The 16,573-nt window shown below is 35.9% G+C and overlaps 1 protein-coding gene across 1 annotated transcript in view; it reads left to right on the plus strand.

The window, feature by feature from the left end:
* MEGF9 (multiple EGF-like-domains 9) overlaps positions 1-11,129 on the plus strand; it is a 116,045-nt gene extending 104,916 nt beyond the window's left edge. The window contains exons 4-6 of the mRNA XM_011989519.1: positions 2,548-2,688; positions 6,977-7,246; positions 9,348-11,129. Coding sequence (XP_011844909.1) covers positions 2,548-2,688; positions 6,977-7,246; positions 9,348-9,799 — 863 coding nt within the window. The 3' untranslated portion in view covers positions 9,800-11,129. The remainder of the gene's footprint in view (positions 1-2,547; positions 2,689-6,976; positions 7,247-9,347) is intronic.
* The last annotated feature ends 5,444 nt before the right edge of the window (positions 11,130-16,573 follow it).

The raw sequence follows: 16,573 nt of genomic DNA on the forward strand, positions 1-16,573 counted from the left end.
CAGGCTGGTCTCGAACTCCTGACCTCAGGTGATCCGCCTGCCTCGGCCTCCTAAAGTGCTGGGATTACAGGCGTGAGCCACCAGGCCTGGCATATATATATATATACCCTATATATATATACATACATATATATATATGTATATATATATATAAAGGGTCGCAACATGACCTTTTCTTATCACATCAGTTATGCACAAAGGACTTATTATTGGACTGCATCTTACCTTGAACATGCAAATTTTATTACAGAACTGTTAGCTTTTTTTTTTTCCAGGTATTTTTATATTAAAGCTTAGTACTTTATCAGAACTTTTTCTCTTAAAAATTCTTTGTATTGAACATTTTTAATAGGGGGAGAGTAGGTAGACAGATTTCATACATAATGCAGGTTTTGACGTGTCCAACCTGAGGAACAATTTAACTTTTAAAATTGTTTTATTTTTAGAGCAAAACTCCAGTTTCCTAGTATGTATTTTTCAGCTGTTTTTATTGTCACAAAGATACATAGCTAAAGAGAAATCATGATATAGGAAGATCTGGAAAGAAGCTAGTACCTAAAGTGTCTACCACAGCATGAGTGTATACTACTTTGTTATATGTGGGAAAAAATCATCAACACTATCAGGCCTTTAAAATTACATGATTGAAAACAATGATATTTACATACAAGTTTGATTTAATGTTAAGTGTTCATATAACAAACTTTTGAAGATATCTTTCACAATAAATTCATGAAGTTTTGGGGGAATTTTGCTGTAGTCAGTTAAGAATTGAGATTTACCCTTAGGGAAGCCTACATGGATGCATCACTTGAGGTCAGAAGCTTGAGACCAGCCTGACCAACATAGTGAAACCCTGTCTCTACTAAAATACAAAAATTAGCCGGGCGTAGTGACACGCTCCTGTAATCCCAGGTACTCGGGAAGTTGAGGCAGGAGAATCACTTGAACCTGAAGGCAGAGGTTGCAGTGAGCGGTGAGCAGAAATCATGCCACTGCACTCTAACCTGAGCCACAGAGCGAGCTCTGTCTCAAAAAAAAAAAAAAAAAATTGAGATTTTTAACATGTAGGTTGATGACATTTTCATTATTTTGTTTTTTTCAAGTTTTGCTTCAGTTGTGAGACCATTTTATTTCACAGCCTTATTCTCTCTCCCTTTTTAAAAAATATTTCTACTAGTAAGGAAAAGAAATCAAGACTTTATGAATAGTTTTAGCATTGAACTGTAGTTAGTTTACTTTGTAAAATGTCATTATCTTCCTAGATCTCTATGTTGAGTTTACTCACTAATTTCCATAGTAGTAGTTCTAAGTGTCCCTTTGAATCTTGGTGGCCCCATAAGGAAGGAATGTAAATTATGCTACACTTTCTCATTTCCTGTTTTCAAATGTTATGCTGCTTCCATGTCTGTAGAACATCCTTATTCACAGAGTGCCAAGGGAGTATTATTACAAAACCTAACTTTGCCGCTTTTTTTTCTTTTCTTTATTAATTGTTTTTATTTTTACTTTAAATTTTTAAATATATAAAGCTATGGAGAATAATATAGCAAATACTTATGCACTCACACCCAGAATTATTAATAATAAAGATTAACATTTTGACATTTTACTTCATATTTATACACATATGTATATAGTTACATCTTTGAAATAGAAAATTTCAAATAAAGTTGAGGTCCTCTTTTCCTCCCAAGTCCTGTCTTACCCCCCTCCCTCCACAGAGACAAGTGGAGTATAAAATTCCCCTATACCCTGGCAATCCACATTTGAATTTTTACCTCATATTATGTCCATCTGGTTAGTGTACTCATATTTATGTCCATCTGGTTAGTATCCATTTGCTTAGCGTGCTTAGTGTGGTTTTTAAATTTTAATAAGTATTCTCTTTCTGTATGTGTTATTCTCCAATTTGCTTTTCAGCCTACATTCTTTATAAGATTTAAGCTGGGTGGCTAATCTAATGGCTCATGCCTGTAATCCCAAAACTTTGGGAGGCTGATGGCAGGAGAAGCATTGGAGGCTGGGAGTTCAATATCAGCCTGGGCAACACAGTGAAATCCTGTTTCTACAAATAATTTAGAAATTAGCCGGGTGTAATGGCATGCTCCTATAGTCCCAGCCACTTGGGAGGCCCCATCTCTTAAAAAAAAAAAAAAAAAAAAAGATTTATGCATGTTCATGCATGTATGATTAGTTCACTTATGAAAATGCCACAGTTTCTTCTATTAATATGTATTTGGATTGTTTTTATTTTTTCCTTGGTGTATACTTGGCCTACTTTTGGTATATAATCAGATCAACCAGCAAGGGTTTCCTGAGCCACTAATCCTGTATCCCACCTTTTCCTAAGGAGTTTACAAACTAGTAGGGGACACAATTCAGAGGCATGGGCAATATAGAAATCAGGTGGGGTAGAAATTAACTCTATCAACCCCTATTAGTTTTTCTTTTTCTTATGATCTTTTTGTTGCAGGCATGATTTTTGAAAGTTACTTGGCTTTCAAGGTAAATCTTTAACTTTTAAAATTAATTTACTTCTTTTAGGTGCTTGTTTAAACTGCCAGAATAGCAAAGGAAATCACTGTGAAGAGTGTAAAGAAGGATTTTATCAGAGTCCTGATGCCACTAAAGAATGTCTTCGCTGCCCTTGTTCAGCAGTGACATCTACAGGCAGCTGCTCTATAAGTAAGGCTTTTCTCTAACTCTTCATTTTAGAGGGGAAAAAAAATCAGTGAATCAGTTATCAATAGGTATAAATTGCATTAATGAATAAAGTTCTGGATGCCATAGGTGAAAGGGAGTTAAAAAAACAGCAAAAGTTTTCCTTTCCAGGAATTTATAATCTAATTCAAATATATATATGTGAATGAGACTTAAAGTGTCTAAAAACCTGCACAATGAGTTAATACAGGAACTTCAAGACTGAGCAACTTTTGCTCACCTATTTCAAGGTAACATTTACTAATTAGTTCCTCCTAGATACCAAATAATGTTGACTAATTGCGTATATATGGCAATCTAATAAATATAGTTGAATCATTTAATACTGATGTATGTATTAGTTATCTATTGCTAAATAACCAATTACCTTAAAATTTAGTGACTTAAAACAATAAGCATTCATTATTTCACATATTTTCACTAGGACTTTCAAAGCAGCTTAGCTGGGTGGTGCTGGTTTGAATTCTTTCCTCCCTTCCTTTCTTTCTCCCTGTCTGTTTAAATAATAGCTTTCTTGAGCTATAATTCACATTTCATACAATTTAAGATGCAAAATTCAGTTTTTTTAGTACATAGTCTCAAAGTTGTGCAACCATGACCACAATCAATTTTAGAAATTTTCATCACCTCCCCCATCAAAAAGACCTAAAAAACAATCCTATAATCATTAGCAATTACTCCCTTTTTGTCTGGCCGTAGGCAACCACTAACCTGCTTTTTCTGCTCTATGGATTTGCCCATTCTGAACATTTCATATAAGTGAAGTCATACAATATATGGCCTTGTGTGTCTGGCTTTTTTCACTTAGCATAGTATTTTCGGTTCATTCATGTTATAACATGTCCAATACTTCATTCCTTTTTGTTACTAAATAATATTTTATTGTGTTATACCCCATTTCATTTATCTGTTCTTCAGTTGATAGACATTCGTGTTGTTTCCAATTTCTGGCTATTACAAATAATGCTGCTGTGAACATTTGTATACAGGTTTTTGTGTGTACATACATTTTCATTTATCTTCAGTATATACCTAGGAGTGGAATTCCTGGGTCATGTAGTAACTATGTTTATCCATTTGAGGAACTGTCAGGCTGTTTTCCAAAATGAGTACACCATTTTACATTCTCATTCTTACCAGCCCTGTATGTGGGTTCCAAATTTTCCACAGCTTCACCAACACTTACTATCTGCCTTTATATAATTATAGCCATTCTAGTAGATATGAAGTGATATTTCACTGTGATTTTAAGTTGCATGTTCCTGATGGCTAGTTATGTGCTTATTGGTCATTTATATATTTAGAGAAATGTCTGTTCAGATCCTTTGCCCGTTTAAAGTTTGGATTACTTATCTTGTTATCATGGAGTTGAAATAATTCTTTATATGTTCTGGATACAAGTCCCTTAACAGATATATGATTTATAAATATTTTTTCTATTTTGTAGTTTAATTTTTTGCTTGCTTTTTGGTGACCTTCCCAGCAAGGCCCAGTTCAAATGTTACCTGCTTCATAAAGACTTTTCTGTATCTCCCAGTAGGAAATTATCCTCTCCCTCAAACTCTCGTACTGCAGTGCAATATCATGCATTTATGTACAGTGGATGCACCAAGAGGGAATAATTACTTTACCTGAAGTGGGGGAATATCAGCAATGGCTTCAGGGAGGATGTGACATAAAAGCTGAGTCTTGTGATGGGAGTCTGCATTTAGCAGGTAGACAGGAGAAGGAAGGTCATTTCAGATAAAAAGATCAATAGGAACAATGGTACAGAAATCTTAAAACAGCCGATTTGATCAAGAAACTACTTAGGAATGGCAGAAACAAAGTATAAGACAGAAGGAGTGAAACATGAGGCAGGCACATTGAATGTCATGTTTGAGGTCCAGTTGGTCTGCCCATGACAGGCATGAAAGACTTTCACAAACCTTAATTTCAGTCCTTCAATCTACTTCATCAGGAATTCTTTAGATTAGTTATTGTTGCTACAGTTGTTGAAGTACAAAAATGCTGTAAAATATGGTACTGTTGTAAGCTATAACTTCATTGAGAACAAGGAGTATATGCCTTTTCACTAATTATTTTTTTCCTGTATATTGTTGTTTGCATGGGTTACGAATAATTCAGCTGCCACCTTTTATTGCTAAAAGTAACCTAAGTATTTCTGGTTTAATTCCCTTATTTGAAATATGGAAAGCTGAGGCTCAGAGTTTAGTAACTTACTTGAGGTCACACTACCAACTAGGATTGTAAGTGGTAAGTTAGAATTCTTTATCAATTGCACACTCTGGGAATATACAAACCATTGAATTGTATGCTTTTAATGAATGTTACAGTATATAAATTATATCTCAAAGCCATTTTAAAAAGTAAAAGTGAAAGATGAAAGGAATTTATTTTTCATAAAGAGCATCAGAAATATGATTCATTGCCACAAGTTCTATGACCACTGTAAAGTATTCCTGCTATAATAACATTAGTCTGTGTTTAGATAACAGAGTGATCCTGTTAGTGTAATTATAATAGTAAATTCTAAGAAAAGATCTATCTAGCAGATTTAAAAGATGATTTGTTCATTATTAAAAATTATTTATTAAATATAATGAAGAATCCAGAATTGAAATCCTATGAAGAATTAAAAAGAAGCAGATAGGTATGAGTTGTTATGTTCCTACTGCCTAAAGTGAAATTACTCAGTATATATGTATTGAACACATGCTGTGTTTTAGGCACTGTGCTAAAAATTAGCAATAAAGACAGAAAAATGTCAAGTAGCTCATAGTTTAATGGGAGAGACACACAAGTAATTAGGTAATTACAATTTCAAATGACATGTGTTACAGTTAAGCATAGACTAACCCTATCCCAAACTGAGGAAATCAAGGAAAAGTTTTGTGCTTCTGAGAAGAAATAATATCTGAGTTAATTTCTACAGATTGAATTTGCTAACTGAACTAGAAATAGAGAGACAAGAGGATGTCCCATGCAGAGAAAGCAGTATGTACAAAATCTCAGAGAAAAGAAAGCAGGCAGTTTTTGGGAGTTCTCTTAAGCCATTTAATGTGCCTGAACCTTAGAGGGTGGTGGAGTGTGAAGTGAAGAGAGAAAAGTTGAGAGAAGTAGGCAGAGGTCAGATTATGAAAGGTACTAAAAATTCTATTACATTTTCACTTAATCCTGAAGGAGTCAGGGAGCCATTGAAGAGATTTCTCTAGAGAAGTAACATGTTCTTATTTACTTTGAAGTTCAAAGTGAATGTAGGGGTGCATTGTGATAAAAAGAACCATGAGGAAGTAGCTACAATAATTTAGGTGAGAAATGATGAAGGCTTAATCTAAGATCACTCCAGTGGGAATGAAAAGAGACATCTGTGGATTGGAAAGACTTTAATCAGGTACAATTGATATGAATTGATAACTGCTTAGAAGGGACACAGGGAGAAGGAGGATTGAGAGATGATTCTCAGTGTTTTGGCTTATGCAAGTGGGTAGATGTTGGTACCATTCACTGAGATATAGGGAACATTGGAGGAAGACAGGACTCAGGAAGGGAAGATACTGAGGACAGTGTTGTACATGTTACGTTTGAGCTGTTTGTGGATCCAGGTGTACAGGAAGTTAGTATATAGTTTGGAATTTAGGACAGAGATATAGACTAGAGATACACATGTTGGAATTGTTGATGATGTCAGTGGATGAGTCCACCCATGGAAAATGAGCAGAGAAGAGAAAGAAACTAAGAGTAGAAGTCTGCAGAGTACCAACATTTAAGTATGAGAGGGATGGAGGAAGTTTTTGTTAAAACAATATTTTATCCAATCTGTCATCTATAAAAAGAAGGGAATAACACAGTTATGAGAGTGCCAACCCATCATAATCAGTCAGACTTCTTTTGTAAGCCTATTTGTTTTGCTCTCTACCTGAATAGGTTCTCTGAATGGCCCCATCATTCCTACAATAAGCTGGAAAATTAGTAAATAGATTATAGATTCTTAGTTTAATTAATTAATAGAGATTATTATATGTCTCTAGAGAGGAGACAGTAGGGAAGGTTTATAAAACTTTTTTTAAAAATTAGAGACAGGGTCTCACTATGTTGCCCAGGCTGGTCTCAAACTCCTGGGCTTAAGCAATCCTTCCACTTGGCCTCCAAAGTTCTGGGGTTATAAATCTTTCTAAGGACTAGTTGTTGTTTTGCATTTTTAATTGTAGCTTCCGACTGTACTAAACTATTCTGGCATTCTCTCTTTTAGAATCGAGTGAATTGGAACCTGAATGTGACCAGTGTAAAGATGGTTACATGGGCCCGAACTGCAATAAATGTGAAAATGGTTATTACAATTTTGACAGCATCTGTAGAAAGTGCCAATGTCACGGCCATGTGGACCCAGTTAAAACTCCAAAGATTTGTAAGCCTGAGAGTGGTGAGTGCATCAACTGCCTCCATAACACCACTGGGTTTTGGTGTGAGAACTGCCTAGAAGGTTATGTTCAAGACCTCGAGGGAAATTGCATCAAGAAAGGTAAAACTTCACCTAAGTGATTGTAAATTTAATATCTAAACCTAGCAGTGAAAATTTCAGCAGTGAAAAATGGAAGGCTTTGTAAAACCTTCTAACCCTACCAGAGGAGTTTTTGGAAATAGATTTTGATAGATATTTGCCTAAAGAGGTTTCTTTCCATTCCTGCTGCTCTTCTGACACTCCACAGTCAACTCCAGAAATTTGAGGACCAAGACAAAGTCGTTGCGAGAGTGAGACAAAATGTTCTCACATTTTTCTCTTCATCTATTTTTATTTTTATGTTAATAATTTAAGAATCCTATCATTTCTTTTATTCTTTGCTTCCTTTATTCTCATCACTTTGAGGGATCATCAAAGGTCTTTTGAAGTAGGGACATCTAATCTGGTTAGAAGTTCTAGCTGAGAAGCTGGAGTTCATTCTAGCATCTGTCCTAACTTTGGGCCTAAGTTTCCCCCACGTACAAAGGAGGAAATAATAATATTCCTTTTGATTTTTAAAAGCAAACTTATTCACATGGCAAAATATTTCTTACTGGAAAGCTCAGTAAAGATTAATTTTAAAAATTAATGATTATAAATTCAGGATAAGTTAGGGATATTGAGGGTTTATTAGGTCACAGAGAGATTGGACCATGCTGTTCTACAAACCACTCTTTGATATTCTAACATTGTGAACACGAGGCTAATGAGCAGTTGGTCTGTGGCAAGTGCCATCTTTCTGCCATTTTCTTGATATCTTGATACTGTTGTGATTAAGACAAAAAGATTCAGATTGAACCCTATTACTAGCTAGAGATCCCACTACTCAGTTCTGTTACCTATTTGGGAGGCACACTTTGTCCATACTTAACTGACAGGACTGATGGTTTTTCTTATTAGCTATTAAGTAATATGTACAAACTTTGCCTCTTTTTAGAATAAGTTGATATGGCTTTTGTGGTGAAGAATTATAATAATAATAGTAATAATTTTATTGAGTACCTGCTATATGCCAAGCATTAAATGTGATAATGCGTGTGGTACATTATTTCATTTAATCCTTCCCAAGAACTCTGCAAAGTTGATGTTATTCACATTTTACAGGTAAGGAAATTGAGCTTTAAAAAAATTTACTTATCTATAGCCACACACTTCTATTTGATTCCAAAGCCTTTAGTCCTTCCACCAAACTATGCTGCCATTAGACATACAAAGTATAGTACCTAAATTATAAAGTAGTTGTAATCTACACAAAGGAAGAATTCCTACACATGGAATTAAGGAAAGCTGTTTTCTCTCTTGGCTGACGTCAGCCTCGGACATTTAAAATTTGTTTTTCAGACATAACTCGAGGTACAGTTTTGCCTACACCTCCTTTGCAGATAATTATTTTACCTTTATGAAATGCCATCAGACTTGTTAGACTTATTTTTGTTCAAATGATTGCCATATGCCCCTGTCACTTTTAACTATGTGATTTAGAACTCAGTAGTGACAAATTTACTGCCTTTGCAGGAATTTGTATGATTTTATCTAAGAGTAAATAAGAATGGACAACTCCACTGGAATTTTCCCAATTTTTTTTTGTTTTTTGAGACAGAGTCTTGCTCTGTCACCCAGGCTGGAGTGCAGTGGCACAATCTCAGCTCACTGCAACCTCCGCCTCCCGGGTTCAAAAAATTCTCTGCCTCAGCCTCTTGAATAGCTGGGATTACAGGTGCCCGCCACCACGCCCAGCTAATTTTTGTATTTTCAGTAGAGACAGAGTTTCACCATCTTGGCCAGGCTGGTCTTGAACTCCTGAACTCGTGATCCATCCGCCGCGACCTCCTAAAGTGCTGGGATTACAGGTGTGAGCCACCACACCCGACTCAAAGATTTTAATGTAGATATTATACATATTGGAAAACAGCCATAGATGTAATAATCTAGCTTTATAGACCCTGATTCTTACCCTTATCACTATATTTCTTTAAAAATTATTTTTAACTTGCATTATCTTAAAGCAGAATATCATGTCAACATCCTACATCAACATTCACTCCCATGTGTATTTCTTTTATTGTTTCTCAAAACTAGATAATTTTGTCTTTTACATTTCATTCTCTGTTTTTATTTTCAGAAGTTATTGTTCCAACACCTGAAGGTTCTACCATTTTGGTTTCCAATGCCTCTTTGACCACATCAGTGCCCACCCCTGTTATAAATAGTACTTTTACCCCTACAACCCTGCAGACTGTCTTTTCAGTAAGCACTTCTGAAAACAGCACTTCAGCTTTAGCTGATGTATCATGGACCCAGTTTAACATCATCATTTTGACAGTCATCATCATTGTTGTGGTGCTGCTAATGGGATTTGTGGGGGCTGTATATATGTACCGTGAGTACCAAAACCGGAAACTCAATGCCCCCTTTTGGACCATCGAGCTGAAAGAAGACAATATCAGTTTCAGCAGCTACCATGACAGCATTCCCAATGCAGATGTTTCGGGATTGTTGGAAGATGATGGCAATGAAGTGGCTCCCAATGGGCAACTGACCCTGACGACGCCCATACATAACTACAAAGCCTAAGGAGCTAGAAATATTCTCCTGAATTGTTAAACCACAGTGCTTATAAGCATCAGCCCCTGGGCCAGACAAAGCCTGGCTAGAGTTTGCTGAGAAAGCAAAGGCAAATAGTGCATCTGAAATTTTCAGGTACAAATTTGTAATGCGCTTAGCCTATCTATTGCTCTTAGTTTTCCCATGAAGATCTGAAGTGTTCATTGTCATTAGGACTTGAAGTAAAGTATATTTTTGTACTAAACCACGTGGGAGTATGGAAAGGCTAAACCCCATTGTGCAGCCCAAAACCACTTTGACCTCCAGATAGACTCCTGGGGAAGTGTTCACCAAGCCAGTGGTAACAAGATGATGGATGTGGAGGGGGAAAAGACTGCTGGAAGACTTCATCTCCATTCCTGAAACATTTTTTTAAAAACAGTGTCAGGGATTATATTCATTTTACTATACAAAAGGACATCATTGAGGAAAAGCTGGTTTCTAGGCTGTATCACAATAAATAATCGTGATAGTTTCTAGAAGAGGGATAGAAAAGTCCCAAGATCTTCAGAAGGGCTTGGTTTTTTCCTCCTAGGATTCTTGCTCAGTGATGAGATGAAAGCACAGGATAAGCTTCTAATGGAGGAAGGCAGCATTGGGGAGCAGGAGGCTGATGGTCCTCCTCAGGGTCTCAGTGTAAATGATCAATTGTCTAAAAGTAAGGAATATTCCTGCCTCTAGAGAAATAAGGTGTACATAGTTAATGTAGCATATCTGGTCAACATTGTATTTGTATCTATTTGTAAAAAAAAAATCATGTCATATTTTATCATCTGGAATTTATTTGTACAGCAGTTAATGGTGTTGTAAAAAGAAAAATATGGGGATTGCTTAAAATACTGTAAAATAGATGGCAATATTGCTAGAGCTGGGACTCTGGTGAGCATCAGTCATTTTTAGTCCCTCTTGAGGACATTGCTGAAATTTATAAGAGGTCGAATGTTTCTAATCTTTCTTTCCTTTCTCAGTCTAAAAGTAGAGTTACATGCTCTTTGACTTACTATGATTCAAGCAATAGATTTTGAAGTCAATAATCATTAAGCTGGGACATAGGATGCATTCTCCAAAAACATTAATCTAAGTAGACACTAGCTACCCTATATATTTTACATAGATTAATATAAAACATATCCTCATTAAAAAATGTTTTTCTTGAATGTAAAAGATAGTCTTCCAAAGGATAGAAATATTTTAGTTCCAAGAGAAAAGCCATCATATTACTTGGGATCTGTAGTTTTCATGCCTGTGAAATATTTATAATCTCTCCCTCACCCCAAATAAAAAATCTCCTAAATGTGAACATAGCCTGTCACTCATTCGCCATGAGGTATGTGCCATCTCCCTGCAGTGCTATAGTTCTCCCATCGTCTTCCTGTCTGGTTAGTGGGTAGCTTTGTAGATGGGTGTGTATAGTTAGTTCTTGCTTTTTGATGCAGTTTTTTTCCTAGAGGCTAACTACTGTTGCTCTCATTTATTATGATATTGACATTTTGGGTTAAGCAAGGTGGGTGGGAAAGGTGGTCAGAAGTCGAATATAACTTATTAGGAGGAACAGTGAACTGTGAAGTGGTTAGAAAAAAAAATAAAAACTTATTAGATTAGACCTAGGAAATCCAAGCTGACCCCTTTGCCTAACTTCCCTAGAGAAAAAACTAGAACTTGGTCATCCCTTTATAGGAGACCCCTAAGTTGTTCTCAGGGTTTGGAGATGATGTTCTGGAGGGAGTACAAGCAGATAATCTACTTCTGGTAATCTGAGGGTGCTTTGCATATTTGGCCATTGCTCAGAAGAATAGAGGTTACATTATATTACATTATATGAAAATTATTTAGTTTTTCTATAGCCCTTTGTAGTTTGCAAAGCACTTTTCCATATGTGTGTCCTCTCTTCCACACCATAGCCCCCTGAGGAAGTAATTGTTCTCCCCATTTTATAGATGAAAAGACTGAGGCACAGAGGAGCTAAATGTCTTGTTCAAGGCTATACAATGTGTGTCATTATTAGGCTTGGAATCAGGGCTTCTAACTCTAAAGCACATGTTTTTTCAACTATATGCAGAAATTGCCTAGCCATGGACACAAGAAAGCTAGGAGGAAGAGTTCTACTTGTGGATGTTTTTTATTTTTTTTAAATATCAGGAGCAATCCAGGGCCATACAACCATGAAGCACTTAGCGAAATGAACACAGGAAGATTTACTGTCTGAAGCTAGTATTAGTGATTAGAAAACAAAACTGCCAGTTTTGTGCTTCATTAAGGTGAACTCATCTTTCACGCAGGGAGGGAAAACTTGCTTTCCCTAGCAGTTGCTGCATATGTGTGTACAGACTGCACAATTCTAAGAAATTATGCAAAATGGCATACCCGACTTTCTCCCAGTTACACCACCCCCCACCCCCCAAAAAAGGTCAGGATTAAAGGTAGTGAGAAGTGAACATTTATTAAACAGAAGTTAAACCAATAGAGAAAGGAGGTTTGTTGGAATCTAAGAGGATTTTGACCATGTAGAAATTCCTTGAAACAGACCTTAAAAAGTATTGAAAAATTGAATCACAAAGGAAGTTTACCTTTAAATATTTGTTAATGGCTCCTAGGTTATGGTTATAATTTTTCTCAATGGGAAAAATAGTCTTAACATTTGTTTTAAATAATATCCTCTAATGTCTCCAGCTTTTTGCTTCTGGAAATAATTTGCTTTAAAATATAAACCAATCACGAAGTGATCTACCACTGAAATCAGTCTAGGAAACTAGTATGGGATGCACTGCACAATGTTCTTTCCTCTAAAGGCATGAGCCGCATAAACTGTGGCATCCAGCAGCAGGATGCCATCTGTCCTTCAGAAAGCCTAATATTGGGCCAGGTGCAGTGGCTCACGCCTGTGATCCCAGCACTTTGGTAGGCTGAGGCGGGTGGATCATGAGGTCAGGAGTTCGAGACCAGCCTGGTCAACATGGCGAAATCCCGTCTCTACTAAAAATACAAAAATTAGCTGGGTGTGGTGGTGCGTGCCTGTAGTCTCAGCTACTCAGGAGGCTGAGGCAGGAGAAGCACTTGAACCCGGGAGGCAGAAGTTACAGTGAGCCGAGACGGCACCATTTCACTCCAGCCTGGGCGACAGAGCAAGACACCATCTCAAAAAAAAAAAAAAAGAAAAAAGAAAAAGAAAGCCTAATATTGGGAGAATGTTTGTGTAAGGATTGGAAATGTGTTTATTTTTAAATAAGATAGCACTGATGTGAATCTTATTTGGAAATTACAGATACTGCCATTAAGCGATGCTTTTATCTTCATTAATGCCTATGCATTTCTGATGGTTAGGTGCCGTAGGTAGTGTTAAGTATGTCCTTGTCCTCCCTTACTCCCCTCTCACTCCCTGTACCCTCTGTCCCCCAGGGTTCTTTTATTAATGGAATTTCTGCAGTTACAGAGAAAAAAATGACACTTGAAAACTAAAGCTCATTTATATTAATACTAAGGTCCTGTGGGCCTAGTGCATTACTCTTCCCAGTGATACCTAGATTTTAAGAGTAGAGAACGGATGAAACATGGGATGAGAGGAGAGAGGTTTTTTAGACAACATTTGTAGACACCTCAAATTATATCACTATTCTCTAGCGCCAATATTCCCAGGTAAATTGACCATTAAAGCAATACTCACTGACCTACTAGTTTATTTTGGTCAGCTGAGTGCCATCAGGATCTTTAGCCCTTTAAGTGCTGTTTTGGGAGTAGAGAATCCTCTTGACAGCTTTCATTGGAACAGGGTTATTAGATCATTCATTTTTGTCCTACACTTTTTAGGACGCTTGGTGAACGTAACACCACTTAAAATGAACATACCTGGTTCTTATATTTTGGGCTAGGTGGGTAGGAATTGAATTTCCACAGCTCAAGGCAAGGTCTCTGACAAAAAGTTCAGAGAAGTAAAAGGCAACCCAGCGTAATGTATTACAGCAAGAAAAGCATTTCTGGCTTCATCCACAAAGAATCTTTGGTCCGTTATACTCTTCTTGATAGTAAGGAGTTTGGGAGCTTAAATGAATTTGGTGTGTGCAGGGGAGTAAGGGAAGGTTAGTGCATTTTTCTGTTTAACCCTGAGCCAGTGTCTATGCCAAAGGGAAAGGCAGGAAGAATACACTCATACATCTGAAGAAGTCAAATAATAGCAAACGGACTAAAGGTTATGGATCATTAAAATGTCAGTGGTTGAATGATGTTTGCTCAAAGGCAATATGGGAATCTTTCTTGTTACTTATGCATATGCAATAACTGCAGCAGCAGCCCTAGAAAGTGAGCCCAGGGCTTCAGATCTAAGTCCAAAAGCTAAATGATTTAAAGTCAAGTTGTAATGCTAGGCATAAGCACTCTATAATACATTAAATTATAGCCCGAGCAATTAGGGAATGTTTCTGAAACATTAAACTTGTATTTATGTCACTAAAATTCTAACACAAACTTTAAAAACGTGTCTCATACATATGCTGTACTAGGCTTCATCATGCATTTCTAAATTTGTGTATGATTTGAATATATGAAAGAATTTATACAAGAGTGTTATTTAAAATTATTAAAAATAAATGTATATAATTTGTACCTATTGTAGATTTGTTGTTTACTTTTTTTTGTGGTCAGAGTTGTTTGATATCTTCAAATACATGCCAAGGATCATTTATTTTCAGCCCACTTCATAAAAATCTTTGAACCTTTCATTTATTGGCCATGCATTTTGTTTAAGTTCATTTAAAGAATGTTTTCTACTTGGGGGAAAAAAAAATCCATGAAGAAGATTCCTTCTCTTAGAGGAAAACAAAACAAAACCTGAGAAGAAAATATATTAACATACATTTTTGTTTGTGCTTTTGCCTGTTCCCTCTGAGATCCATTGGATTTTATAGAGAAAACTTGCTCACTTTGGATTTCTTTGTCACACATATGAAGAATTTCCTTTCTTTGGTAGAAATCTGAAGAGAAACCATATTCTACATATTTATTAGGTAACTTGTAATAAGAGTACGTCTTTTTAATATTTTAAGCTACTCTTGAAGAACCTTTATTTTGACAAAGCTAGATGGTATTTAATGGGATGCCATCTGAGAGATTCCTTTATTTGAAAAAAAAAAAAAGAAAAAACAAGTCAGGCACTTCTTTGTGCTGAGAGCTTTATAAACTTAAATTGTTTTGTTCAACTTCAGTTGGTTGACATTTAAATTTTTAAACTCTTATATTTTCTTTCTTTTCTAGCCACACAAGAAAACAGGTTTTATTACTTTATAATAACACCTTATGTTTATACATGTGGTTCTGTGATGTATATGAATTGGTTATTAAGGGAAAAGAATAAGCATGGCAGAAATCTAATCAAATTACATTTTCAAGAGAAAGTATATATATATATACAAACAAGTAAAGACATTTGCAAGGTTGCATTATCAAAACTGGTTGTATTCATTTTCCATAGGCGTATAAGACACCTATGTTTTTTAAAGTTCCACATGCTCCATTATAATTAAGTCAGTAACTTAAAGTTACTGTAATTAACTATAATTAAGTCAGTAACTTAAAGTAACAGTGTGCTTACTTATATTTTAAAAGTTAAGCTGAATTAAAAACAATGTTTTTCATGAGATGATAGCATTAGGAGTGTTAATTGACAGGCTGAAAATCAACATTCTATCTAAATCAATGTTAAAATTGTAGTTTTACCTATAAGTTAGTCTTTCAAGGCAATTTTATGAGGAATTATTGTAGTAATTGTACAGGCTTTCTAGTACTTCTGTGTACAAAATGAAAGCCATCAGACAATGTTAAATTCACAATGTGCTGCTTGTTTGTATTAATAATAAGTAGATTTTAAACCTTGTCTGTTGAATGGAACACTGCACTTCAAACAGTTGCAAAAGAAAACAGGCAAAATGTTTTCTTTGTATGTAATAAGAGTAGGTTTGGGTAATAAAAGAAGTGTTTGGGAGGAAATCTTCTTTTGTGGTTTCCTTTGTGTTGTCAGACAAACTGCTAAAATTGTATATGTCAGTATTGGTTCTTTTAGTCTTTGACCCAAGGAAGGAAAAGTCTCAGCTCTTCCAGTGTTAATTACTGTTCCAATTTAACCATGTTAAACTCATGCAATTTCCTATATATGCCAGGTTATATGATGTCTTCCTCCCTTTGCCGGTACTGCTTCCCCTACCTGTAATATCCTTGAGAATGCTCATTCATTCTTTGCAAACCTTTGATAAAGAAAAGTTGATCAATTCTTAAATTTGTACCTCCATTTTGCCTAATGAATACTTCTACTACTGCACATATTTTATTATAAATACTTGTTAGTTTGTGCCTTTCCCAGTGGACTCTGTATTCCTTGAAATCAGTAGCATTTATTCTTCTGCCTCTGGCATCTGGCATGTTGCTGGTACATTGTGGGTGCTCAGTAAGTGATGGTTTATGTACAAAAGGTAGTTGACAATACAAGAGTTTGTATGTGAACTTATTTGTTGAAGTATGGCAAGAAAACTTCTATTCAGTGGATAGGATAATATTTCTTATTCAAGAGAGGTGTCAGTTTACATGGGCTTCAGAGGTTCTGAGAAACCCTTGAAATTTTATGCTGTTTTGTTTATTGATGCAATTGTGTTTCTTTTTTTCTGGAGAGAAGACCCATACTTTAATCATTGTCTTAAAAGGATCCATGATCTGCCTGGCGCGGTGGCTCACGCCTGTAATCCCAGCATTTTGGGAGGCCGA

This window comes from Mandrillus leucophaeus, unplaced genomic scaffold (assembly GCF_000951045.1).
Source record: "Mandrillus leucophaeus isolate KB7577 unplaced genomic scaffold, Mleu.le_1.0 Scaffold354, whole genome shotgun sequence".
Classification (NCBI taxonomy): domain Eukaryota; kingdom Metazoa; phylum Chordata; class Mammalia; order Primates; family Cercopithecidae; genus Mandrillus; species Mandrillus leucophaeus.